This window comes from Gallus gallus, chromosome 4 (assembly GCF_016699485.2).
Source record: "Gallus gallus isolate bGalGal1 chromosome 4, bGalGal1.mat.broiler.GRCg7b, whole genome shotgun sequence".
NCBI classification, from domain to species: Eukaryota; Metazoa; Chordata; class Aves; order Galliformes; family Phasianidae; genus Gallus; species Gallus gallus.
Window position 1 is genome coordinate 74551300 of NC_052535.1, and position 12209 is coordinate 74563508.

Consider the following 12209-nt stretch of genomic DNA (forward strand, 5'->3'; position numbering starts at 1 on the left):
TGCTTCTGCATGGGGTTGTTCCAGAGCAGACTTTCACTGTTATCACTGTTCAACTATATGAAATTTGTTAAACATAATGTAAAAGACATGATTATCATCTGAATACTCACAGGTGTGATAACGCTGAAAGATCATTAAAGGCTCCTTCAGGAACCACAGAAATATCATTGCCATGTAAAGACCTTAGAAAGAAGATAAATAACATAAGATATATGGATAAAACTCTGCAGATTCATTTTAAAAATTTCAACTTTTGTAAACAGTTTAAATCTTTTCTTTTTTTCCAGTTCCCCTGTGTTTCCACCTTTTTTTTTAAAGCTCTAACCAGCTGCCTACTTATCACTTGAATTTTTTCAACTTATATTTTTAATTAGAAATGTTAATAATGATATGAATATTTTAAAATTTAAAGAGCAAAGGTCTGTCAAAAGTGTATTTCTGCAAATTGCTTACTGAATTCAGGCTTGGCAGAAGAGTTGTTATTTCTGACTTTTTTCATCAGTTCCCTGAAATTTCGACTAATTTTGTTCATGTGTTTTTTATCTTTCACAGTTATATGGAAAATACAGGTACTGACTGTTCATGAATATAAAATAAGTATTAAAGTTGTTTTCTTAATTGGATAGTAAAGATCTTATTAGGCATCAATACTGGGACTGGTCTTCTGTAGCATACCTACATAAAAATCTCTCCTTTTATACAAATTAATTCATTTACGTGTATACAGAATTATGGTTAACAGTTGAAGCTCTTTGTATTTATATAAAATAAATGCAGTTATCTGAGCACACAGAAAAAAAAATGTCATGCTTGAGATAATTAATTTAGGCTACGAAACAGTTATAAAATACTGAAATACAGACAAACATTACATTTTCAGTGGGGAATCTTTTGATATAGAATTTATCATTTTTTATAACAAACTGAAGCTGTAAAGTAGACAGACTGGTTTTTATTTTGCTTTTTCCCTTTTTTGTTGCTTATCCTAATGCCCTTAAAACCACATTTTTCTTAGTGTTAAAAGTTAATGTTTTCTTAGAATCAAACATTTATTTTATTGGTTTTCAATAGTTAAACATAATGCAATGGTTTTGGAAATACTCCCAAATAAATGAAGCAAGAAATACGGAAATTGATTGTAGGAATAAATATCTTCATAATTCAGCTGCAAAAATTCTCATGTATAACTGAGAAATTTATGTATATTACATTTTGTTAGAATTTAAATATCATAACAATTAAGAACGTAACTCAAAAAGAGGTACAGTCAAGATTAAAAAGCAGAAAAGTCATAAGCATATGCTTTAGTATATACACATTGTCCAGGATCATCTAATGTCTTGTGCAGCATTTTGACAGTATACTCCCCTAGAATGAATTAAGAGTTCTATGACTACGTAATTGTAACTTATCAAATAACTGATAGATTTTAAAACCCACTGTCTGACTTGTCCAAATAAAAAAAAATGGAAAATAATAACACTTAAGAAATAATACTTACAGCAACCTAAGTGATTTCAACCCATCAAAAGTCCGTGCAGGGATACACCTCAGGCGGTTGTAACTAAGAATTCTGAAAACATACACATTACTGTCAGCAAGTGAATCAAGCATTCAGTAAACAGAATGCAGAGCATGACCATAAACAGCTTTTGCACACATAGCTCGTTAGGAAACAAGTTATTTTACAGCCTCTACAAAAAGCAAGCTTTAATATCAACAAAATGCCCCTTCTTTCAAGACAAAAAACACTGCAATGTTTTAAAAGTGTCAATGTTACATGTTTAAACTTACAAGGTGAGCAGCTGAGTCATGTTGCTGAAGCTCTGATTAGAAAGAGTGCTGATTCTGTTGTTACTTAAATCTCTATAAAAAATAAATTCAAAAATTCAGACCTTAAAATGACTGCCCGAGTCCTGAAACACTGGAAGTTAAACTGACAGACAAATTATTTTTATTAGTAGAAGTAGCATCATCATTGGTATCAATATTTAAAGCAGCACACATTTTTATTTTCACATGCCATACACAAGCCCAGCACGCATTTAGCTTGATCAATGGAAAGCATTTTCATTTCAACACAGATGAAAAAGCAGCGTGATGCATTCTTTTACAACAGCAATGTCCATCATGCTACTGAGTTAATAACACAATCTTACATGAACCCAAGTATAGAAATAAAAGTGATGGTTTAAAGTTGAAATCATTTTTTTTTTCATGTCCCTAATGAAACCTGAGTAAATATCATATAATATTCTACTTCACATCTGTAGGCTGAATACATCAAAGCCCAGACTATTACACAGAATACTATCTATGATTTATGGTCTTAACATCTTTCTTGTTGTTCAATATTCTAATGGATAAAATCTTAAGTGCAAATATGACAGAAGCTGGAGTGGTACACTGGTAGCTTCAAAGAAGCTTTGAAGAGGCTGTATTGAATTTGAATAATGCCTCTTCCTGAGTCTCATATTTTGCTCTAGTTTTTGTTTTCTGTTGGCTATTTCACTAAAGTTTACTGTATTTGGTGGTGATATTTAATTATGAATCTGTTTAAGCATTTGTTTCTGAGGTGATGTTGGTATTTTGACTGTTAAATAGCTATGCAGTACACATATTTCTCCATTTCATGAAAGCATGTAAGACAATTGACTCATAATAGCAAACATACTCGCCATGTATAACAGTGCAATCTATTTACATGAGAAAGAAGTTAGAAATAAACAATTGTCTATGTAAGTCTGGATCTCAACAGAGTCAAAAGTAATTCCTTGTTTGGCCACAGAAGAATTTTGATCTTCCAAACACAGCTGAGGAACATTCTCAAATTCAGAACAGCTGTATGAGGTTACAATCAGAAGAGATAACAATAATGTATCCCCACAACTCTGATAAATGGAAACTGTTAATACTCATTTGTATTTTATTTACAGCTCAGCTATAAATTCTTGTATTACAAATGTCTGCTAAATAGTACATGTGTATTTTCCAATGAAGAGGTAAAGTTATATAATTTCTGGCTATGTTTGTCGAAAATATGCCAGGAGTACCTAACCTTTGTCATAGAAGCCTTGTTATTGTTACTCTAATTAACTTCATCTCCAGTCATATATCCTTTCTCCAATGACACTGTTAATATATACAGTTCAATCTATATGTTTGCTTCTTCTATGCACTGAAATTCCAACATTTTTTTTTCTGTGTGCTTTGAGTTAGATCCTACTTAACTTCCCTACACAATCAACAGAGACTTCTTAAAAGGTCTGCACTGTATGTGAGAGCTGCTCCAAAAGTAATTATATTTTATTATATTGACTCATGATGTAAGAGGTGGATGTTGCTTGTATGGCAGTAGAGGTTGAACCTTCCCACCAATATTCTGTTACGTTTTGTTGCAAAGGGACAGTCTGACAAAATGGCACCTGACATGGAAGTGCAGGTGAAGCAGAAGTGTGTCCCTGAATTCCTCCATGTGTAAAACACTACAGCCATTGACATTCATTGATGCTTGCTGAACATTTATGGAGACCAAACAGTGGATGTGAGCGCAGTGAGGTTGTGGTGGTGCATTTTAGCAGTGACAGTGGGTCACCTCCGCTGGTGCAGATTTTTATGAGCACAACATGCAGGCTCTTGTTCAACACAGGCAAAAATGCAGTTAATGTTGGTGAGACATTGTTGAAAAATAGTGTTTTGTAGTGATTTTGCTCTATTGGTTAATGTTATTGAGCTCCCTGTTTTTGTTCAGCTTCCATGGAAATAAACAGGAGGTATTACTTTCAGAGTGACCTACATACATTTGAGAATATTGCAGGATTCTTTTTTCTGATGCTATTTGTAAAATATAGAAAGGTTTGAAAGCATCTCTTTTCTAAATTTGTGAGCACAGCCACTTTTATCTAGCATTAGGTAAGTAAAGGAAATAAAGTTCTTCTTTTTGAGTGCCAACTTATTTTCAATTTTAGCAGCAGTGCTCTAAAATCAGTCAAAAAGAAATTCAAAGGATTTTGCTTCTCCCTGCTTTGGATACTTTTTTCCCCGATTACACTGAAATCGCAAAGTACTTTCGGAATGTTATGCAGTTCAAGTTCAGCTGGTATAAATTTTTTTAGTGCTAACAAAGACAATAGAATTACAGCCATTTACATTGTCAGCCTTCCTGTTTCTCTCATTTTACTCTTCCAAAGTATGGAAATCGTATTCAAATCTTTCATGAAGTAGAAGTAATAAATTTCACAGCAGTTTGTGATTTGCCTCAAATCAGAGTGAGTCAGTCACAGTCAGGAGTATGAAGTTCTATATCAGCTCTAGAACCATGTATAAGCTGTATATTATTGGACAAGTAGAAGGGCATATTACAACAGTAGAATGTGCTACTCCTGCTATTCCTATATAAAGCATACCACAAAATCTTTCTTTATAATGCCTTTATGGAGCTATGTAACAAAATTTTGTAATACCTTAACATATTTTTTAAAATTGTATAACTTTTTCTAGTTTAACACTTTATTTACTTCCTGATGTAACCACTGGAATGAAACATCCCAGTTCATTAAATGTGACTGAGTATATCGTATGTTGGATGTGATTAGTGGCATAAAAAACCCTGCATTACAAAATGTATTTGAGTGTTATGTTTACTAAAATATTTATTTATTTATTTATTTATTTATTTATTTATCTATTCTAAAAATAAAACCAAGTATAATGAAGTAGGAGATATTTTGATTTTGTTTTCATGTGAGTAGAGCAAGTTGTTTTAAAGCTACTTACATAAGTGTTAAATGTTTGTAGTTGGAGAGCTCTTTAGGAACAAGAGTAAACTGGTTTCCATCCAAATATCTAAAATAGAAAAATAAAATACATAGCATTATTATTTTTTTTCATTAAAATAATAGCATCTTCATTTACTAATTTTAGAATCAAACAGTAAATAAAGTTTTGAATGAATACATAATATTCTCATTTTATAAGAAGCCTTGTATACAAATACTGTTTTCTAGGGCATCTGGAGCCTAAGTTGCAAACAGTACTGTATCAGATACTTGGAATATTATGAAGTAATAGTAGTTACATAGCAATTTTTTTTACTTCTTAAATGCTTCTTTAAGATGAGTTATCATCTCCATTTCTCACACACCTACTGGTAAAAAGTAAGCATGACTTACGCAAGTCATGTTAAGTGTGGACTTCAGCTATCACAAAAAAATAATCACAGAACCATAGAATGGTTTGGGTTGGAAGGGACCCTTAAGATCATCTAGTTCCAAACCCCCTGCTATAGGCAGGGACATCTCCCTCTATGCCAAGTTACTCAAAGACTCATCCAGCCTGGCCTTGAATACTTCCAGGGAGGGGGCATCCACAACCTCCTTGGGCAACCTGTTCCAGTGCATCACCAGCCTCCATGTGAAAAACTTCCTCCTAATACCTAACCTAAATCTCCCCTTTTTTGCTTTTGAATATAATTGAACTTCATTCCTTCTTATTTTGAGTAGTGTTTACAGATTAATCAGATTCACTTTTGCCTATAATTTAATCCATTGTAATATAATGACCATATTCAGTGACACACAGTGTTTAATTGCAGGAATTATAAATTCAAAGAGTGATTACAATTCTATATATATAAATTTTTAAAGCTTTGCAGCAACACAGGATTCTTAAGAGTGTTTTGAGATGTAGCCAGCATTGCTAATTCAAACATAACTTCAGCGTTCTCAAGATTCTTTGCAAGTCTTTATATCTACAAAGCAGTATATCAATAAATTTCAACCGATTTATGGAAGCAAATTCTTCAGTGCTCCCCTTATTGTTGAATCTCACACCACATATCTGACATTGATTTTTATGAAAGGGAAAAATGTGCGCCACTTACAGTTCAGTTACATCTTTTGGGATGCCTTTAGGCAAAGCTTTTAGGCCTTTGTTGCTGCAGCGAACAACTGTGTCTAGACAAGTACATTCTGCAGGACAGCGGGACAGTGGAGAGCAGCTATTGTCATCATTTCCTGGTCATTAAAAAAATACAGATGCTAAGATTGCTATGCAAATAAAATTTGAGGATTAGCTACAATGTCCTACGTGTAATTCCCATAAGTAAAAATGAGATTTCTGCATAATGATATCGCTATGAATGGAAAATACTGTCATTTCATTGTTCCAAGTATTTATATTTCAAGTAACACTTTATTTAGTACAATGCTGTTTTACTAGATTACTAGATAAAAATGTTATTGTATGGGAAAAAAAACCAAAACATTAAAGAAATAATGCAACTTAAAATGAAGTATAATAAAGCAATATATGTATGCTGATTTTCAAAATAAGCAAATAATTTAAAATAAATGGAGTCCCTTTAAAGAAGAGTTACAGTTTTGAAAACTAACTAACTAATAATTCAATACATGGAAGTGCATGTGAGAGAGATGTTGAGGGGAATTCTGAAATTGTGGAAGTCACAAACTGAGCAAAACATCATGATAACTGATCAAGCAGTCTGAAGGAGTGCTTGATGTGAGCATCAACATTCGAAAGTATTCTCATTTGAACTACAGCATTTAATCAATTTACTTTGTGTTATCTCTAAATTATAATTGCATTACAGAACATAAGCGAAAAAAGTTTTGAAAGTACATATACTATAGCCATATGCTTGCTAATTATCAAAAAGTGGGTGAAAAGTTTTTAAACTGATAAAGTAAATGAGTAGGAAACTCATGAAATGATTTAAAGAATACTATTTCTCAAGTTAAAGAACGTTACTTTGTGTCTCATGGAAATCATGAAACTACTCATACGAAAGCTGAAGTTGTAAAGGTTAAAATATAAACTTTCTTACCATCATCACATGTAAAATCCTGAATTGCCACATCCTGGATAGGAATCTCTTTGAGGAAATAAGGTTTCTGACAGCGAGGGTTTCCCGTCACAATGCGTTTCTTCCTTAGCCAATCTCCAAGCCATGCAAGATGGCAGTTGCAGTTGAAAGGATTGGCCAAGAGGTTTCTGAGAACCACATGAAAGTTCACCTCTCGTGACAGAACTTTTTTTCATTCTAAGTATTCTATTTTCAAAAACCTAAGCTTAAATACAGTTCTTCAAACACCAGTATGTACAAACCATAGTTAAAAGCTGTAATTTAGGCTCTACATAGTGAATCCTAATAGAGCTCGTTTAGAAATAATTTAAAACTGTCAAAGACTTAACTAGTTGTCAAGCCACACTGTACTGATTATACAATAATTTCATATAAAGATGAAGGCTGATTACTTTACATTATTAGCTTTAACCTGACAACAGCTATTCCATTAATTTGTCATCTCAAGATTTCCATCTTTTATTTGCTCCAGAGAATAAGTTCCCTATCTAAAGTGACAGCTAAGTTGATTACATGCCAGTTATAAAAATGGAATTACTTCTAGAAGTCTCAGTACTTTCGCATCTCTTACCTTCAGCAAAAACATATCGACAATTCCATTATTTACAAACATGCCACCCTTAATATGCACAAATTAGTCACTCAGTGCAAAGTGTCACTTTTTATGTAAAAATGGGGTTTAAGTAAGTTCCTGAATGATGCTTCCCACAGTAAACTGACTGGCAACTTCTTACCCAAATTTCTCTTCCCTTATACGCACTGCATTTAAAAAGGGACACAAATGTGACTCACAATGTAGAGAGTGAATGCAGGGTATCGAAGGAGCCGGGTGCCACGGTGGTGATCTGGTTGTCATATAGTGAGAGCAGACGGACAGAGCTCAGGCCTGTGAAACTGTCGTTCCCCACACAGCTCACACGGTTACTCCTCAGCATCCTGAGGAAATAAAGTTCAGCATTTTCCAGCTTATGGCCGGTCAAAGCACTCAGTAATGTTTTGTGTCAGTACTGATTTCAAATAGCATGGACCACCTAACATTTCCTCTGTGCACTCTGGCAAAGAGATTAAAATTAAAAAGATGTACGTGCAAATGCTTCAACTAAACTAGGTATAAACATGAAGAAGTAGCCTCATAAAGGAGAGGTCAGGGATTGCTCCATGCCAATCAGCCTGTAGCAGCCAAAAACCAAACGACACAGAGGAGGCTGTAGTGCCTCTGAACTGATGAGTTGAGAGAACCTGTGAGTTTAAGATAAGGCAAAAGTGGGGGGTAAAAAGGAGAAACTCCTGTCATAGCAGGAGGAGGGAGGAGATGGGAAGTTGAGAAGACCACCCTGGAGTAGGAGGAGTGACAGGGCTGAACAGCAGCTCAGGCAGGGGCTGCAGCCAAAGGAGCAGCTCCTGGAGCCAAAGTGGTGTGAGAGCAGGGGCCAGAGCTGAACTGCGGCCCAAGCAGAGGCCAAGAGGCATGACTTGACGGAACTGCTACTGCTAGAGGAACATCAGTGACCCATGCACTGCCTGGCACCTGAGTGTAGCGTGTGTGGAGAGAAGTGGAGGACAGAAAGTTGTTTTGCCAATGCAAGAGGCTATTTCCCCGATCATGTGTTTTTTATATTTCAGTAATAGAATCAGTAATCAACAATAAATTAAATTGACTGAAATCCTCCAAATCAGACACACACAGCAGTCCATACTTTCCACTTTGAGCTTCCAAGCCTAAGCGAGTGCTGAACTGCTATTTACATTGAGCAGAAATCTGTACCAGGCTGGCCTCCTGAGATCCCTTCTACACTAAATTTTCATAGGATAAAAGATAGAAAGCACTTCTACTACATTCTCAACTCTTTCAAATGACAGAAATCAAACTACCCAGACTCTTCCTCAGCACGACTCTAAGACTTAGTAAAAATTACAGAAATAAAGCATGAAACACCTATTTTGAAATCTCTTATATATCTGTTAGAAAACACAGGAGCTTTGAAGTTTTCTGCTTTCCTACTTGCCCTTCAACAAATAAATAATTTTCTTCAATACTGTGGTCTAGCTGCTTCTAACAAATTTATCAGCTTTAAATGAAATGTTGTATATTATAGGTCTGATATATTAAAAATTAAAAAGCCCAATATCTTCAGACAGCTGAAGCCCCAGAGACCATTTATGTTGGCTCTGGGCTGCTGATCAAAAGGATTGATGCTGAAGAATGCCAAGAAGCTGGAGATTGTATAAACATTTTTTTTTTTTTTCTTTTTGAGTGGAAAGAGCTAAACTACCTTCATGGAAAGAATGAAATAAGTTCAAGCTATAGTACTTTTGCTGCTCCGTTCACTGTTGAAATGACATTAAAATTAGTTAGGAGAGAATCATTTCCCACATTTCGATATCCCCCAGAATCATTTTTTCCTCTAGCAAAATACCCAACGATTGAGTTGGACTGAATCAGATTCCATTATGTAAAATGTATAATTCCAATGCAAAATTATTTTGCTTTCAAGCAGATGATTATTCCCACTTCTGTTTCCACAGCTGGATGTTTACTATTCTCAACTGTTTCATCATTTAAGAGGGAACATAATTTCTGTAGAACTTCAGCTACATTATATCAATAATTAAAAAATTCATATTCTTTCTCAGAACCTTTCTGTGAAATAGGAAAAGGACCTAATATATACTTGCGTAATCCATAGCTAATCCAAAAGCAAAGTTTTTAAGGCAAACAGAATATTACTTTAAAGAAATAGGAAAAGAAGAAATAAGAACACCCAAATGATTATACTTACAGTGTTTTAAGACTTTCCAGTCCTTTGAACATTTTGTCTCTAACAGTTTCCAAACGATTGCTAGTGAGCAATAGTTCATTGACACCAGAGGCTCCATCAAATGCACCTTCTTCAATATCTGTAATCTTGTTATTGCTCAGGTTTCTATTACACATTAACAGAAACAACAGAAAAACACGTTTTTTTTTTAATTAAATATCCTAAATGAACTACTAAAAACTAAGTAGATTTCAAGATAATAAGTTTCTGTGTAAAAGCAATGAACATACTGTTGAACTTTGAACTGGAAAAAACAAAAGTTTATGTCCTGCTGACTACACAAATAAAGATTTCTACAGCAGTTTTTGGAAACTGTTTACAATTGCCCAGCACATGCTGCTGCCACACAAAAATTTCTCTTCATAAAAAAAAAAAAATCCCAATCTTGTGAAAGAATATACATCTTCTGACTCTAGTCCTTATAGCGTTATTAGATAAATTGATGACAAAATGGTACTGCATGAGAATTCGCACAACTACTCTGATTTCTTTATTACATCTCAACAGACACAGATGTAAGAAAATAGTATAAACAGCAACATATGTAAATGAAATGTGTGAATGCAAACAGAAATGATATGTTAATCATTTTTGACATTAGTAAAAAAATAAGGCTTCATAAACAAGATAGTTCAATTATCTGCAATTCACATGCAAAGTGGATAAAAATGTGGGAAAATATCCTAAGATACTGCCAAAATATTTTAGTGTTTGTGGTTTTTAGTTTAAATATGGAAATTACATCCTAAATGGAAAGTATCTGTAATGTATATACGATAAATGTGCATACACAAGAATACACATTTTAAAAAGATTTTTCATTCTATTCTTGTTTTGCTTTTCAAGTAAGTCTATTTATACTTACTATGCTTGTATCTTGTTCAGAATAGTTAAGTGTTTACCTACACACTAGACAGTGTCACAATTCACTAGTGATTTTCACAGAGCTCTTAAACATGCTCTGAGAAATTCTGAAATACAATGAAGCTAAAAAGTTTTTACTTAACAGAATTAATGATGTTGGAGAGAAAATCAAATGTTATTTGATGCACCTTCTACAGAGCATTATTTTACTTTATCATGAGAAACACAGAATTAGTTACAGTAAAAATTCATACACTTGCCAGTGTGAACTGGTGCTATCACCTAAGACATAGAAAAAAGGATGTGTGGCTTTGTCTGAGTGCTGACTCCTCATCTCTAGCCTAGCTGTAATTTCTCATGTACTTTGCCTGTGATGAAGGATATAATCATCACTTTCACTTAGTTTCAAGGTGAAGCTGTTCAGTCTCCTGTAAGTTACTGCACAAGACTGGAAGCAAGAAATTCATTATTTCTCATCTCAATTGACTTAAAGATGTCAGGCTCTTAGTTTCCTAAAATTTTCCTTGTTTGTGGCATAACATGGTCATTACTCCATCTACCACACATTTTAAGGGATATTTCAAAGGTTATTTTAAGGACTAATGCTGCATGGCTAATCAGTGATATGTGTGCTTTATTAATTATGAACTATCAAATCAATTAAACATTTAGGTCTCAATTCCTCAATGTCATTTGTGCAGAATGACCTATGCACCTATTTGAATTTGCAGAAGGAATGTGAACTTTACGCAAATACAGAATTCACTCTTACTCTAACACCTAACTGTTTGCAGTCATGCTAAGGCATTCTCTGAACTGAATATTTTAATAATTGTTAGCTGTATTAAAAAGTTATGGAATACTATTAAAACGTTAACTTTTCTGTAATATTTTCCCAGTTTTTTCCTCCTCAGTTATAGAGATTTCAAAGCTCTTAAGGAGTTCAGCAGACAGATGCACTGATTAATATTCTGACTTTTTCTTTTGTCTTGAACACCTCTTCTTCAACTAAATAGCAGCAAATGAGATTTAGGTAGCATGAGATGTTGACTAATCTAGCTTTATAGCCTGAAAAGATCTAATTACTGACAGTCCATTCCCTAGCCTCCATTTGTCTTAAATATGAAGAATTGATGTATGTGTGTATTGGTATGCTACTTTAAGTATTTTACAGCTGTGAAAAGTGCTAATCTGAGATCCTTGAGGAATGAAGAAAACTGGATATCTACTCTGTAGCCCCAATATACTGCTGTGTCAGTCATTCCTGTATTCTTAATCTTAAGTACTTCAACCCAGACCCAAATTAGCAAGGCATACTCAAGTGGATAGGTCAAAAGAAAAAAAAAAATGTCTCAAAAATCAGCAGTAAGTACTTAACCAGTTATGATCATGACAGCTGCCAGCTCATATCTGGGCAAGGCTAATACGTAGTTATACAACACTGTTGCTCACCTTGACTTTTTAGTCACTGGTAGCACAAACCAAATTTTTACAAGTGGTAGTAACTTGGTGACTGCATTTAATAAAGCAGTGCATCATTTTCAATAATTTTGGCTTGCATTTTTCTCCACTTAGTATTTATGCCTGGATTAAATCCTGAAAATACTGAGCACAGAGCCACTAAGTAACTAAATGATCTGCTC

The 12209-nt window shown here is 34.1% G+C and overlaps 1 protein-coding gene across 9 annotated transcripts in view; it reads right to left on the reverse strand.

Annotated features, from left to right (window-relative positions):
- SLIT2 (slit guidance ligand 2) overlaps nt 1-12209 on the reverse strand; it is a 245505-nt gene that overhangs the window by 40160 nt on the left and 193136 nt on the right. For 8 of the 9 annotated variants that reach the window (XM_015285716.4, XM_025149451.3, XM_040698653.2 and 5 more), the window contains 8 exons: nt 9664-9807; nt 7676-7819; nt 6845-7011; nt 5882-6014; nt 4777-4845; nt 1795-1866; nt 1502-1573; nt 111-182 (listed from right to left, as the gene is read on the reverse strand). In XM_015285716.4, the coding sequence (XP_015141202.3) occupies nt 111-182; nt 1502-1573; nt 1795-1866; nt 4777-4845; nt 5882-6014; nt 6845-7011; nt 7676-7819; nt 9664-9807 (873 nt within the window). The remainder of the gene's footprint in view (nt 1-110; nt 183-1501; nt 1574-1794; nt 1867-4776; nt 4846-5881; nt 6015-6844; nt 7012-7675; nt 7820-9663; nt 9808-12209) is intronic. The other variant, XM_025149453.3, reaches the window with a different exon arrangement.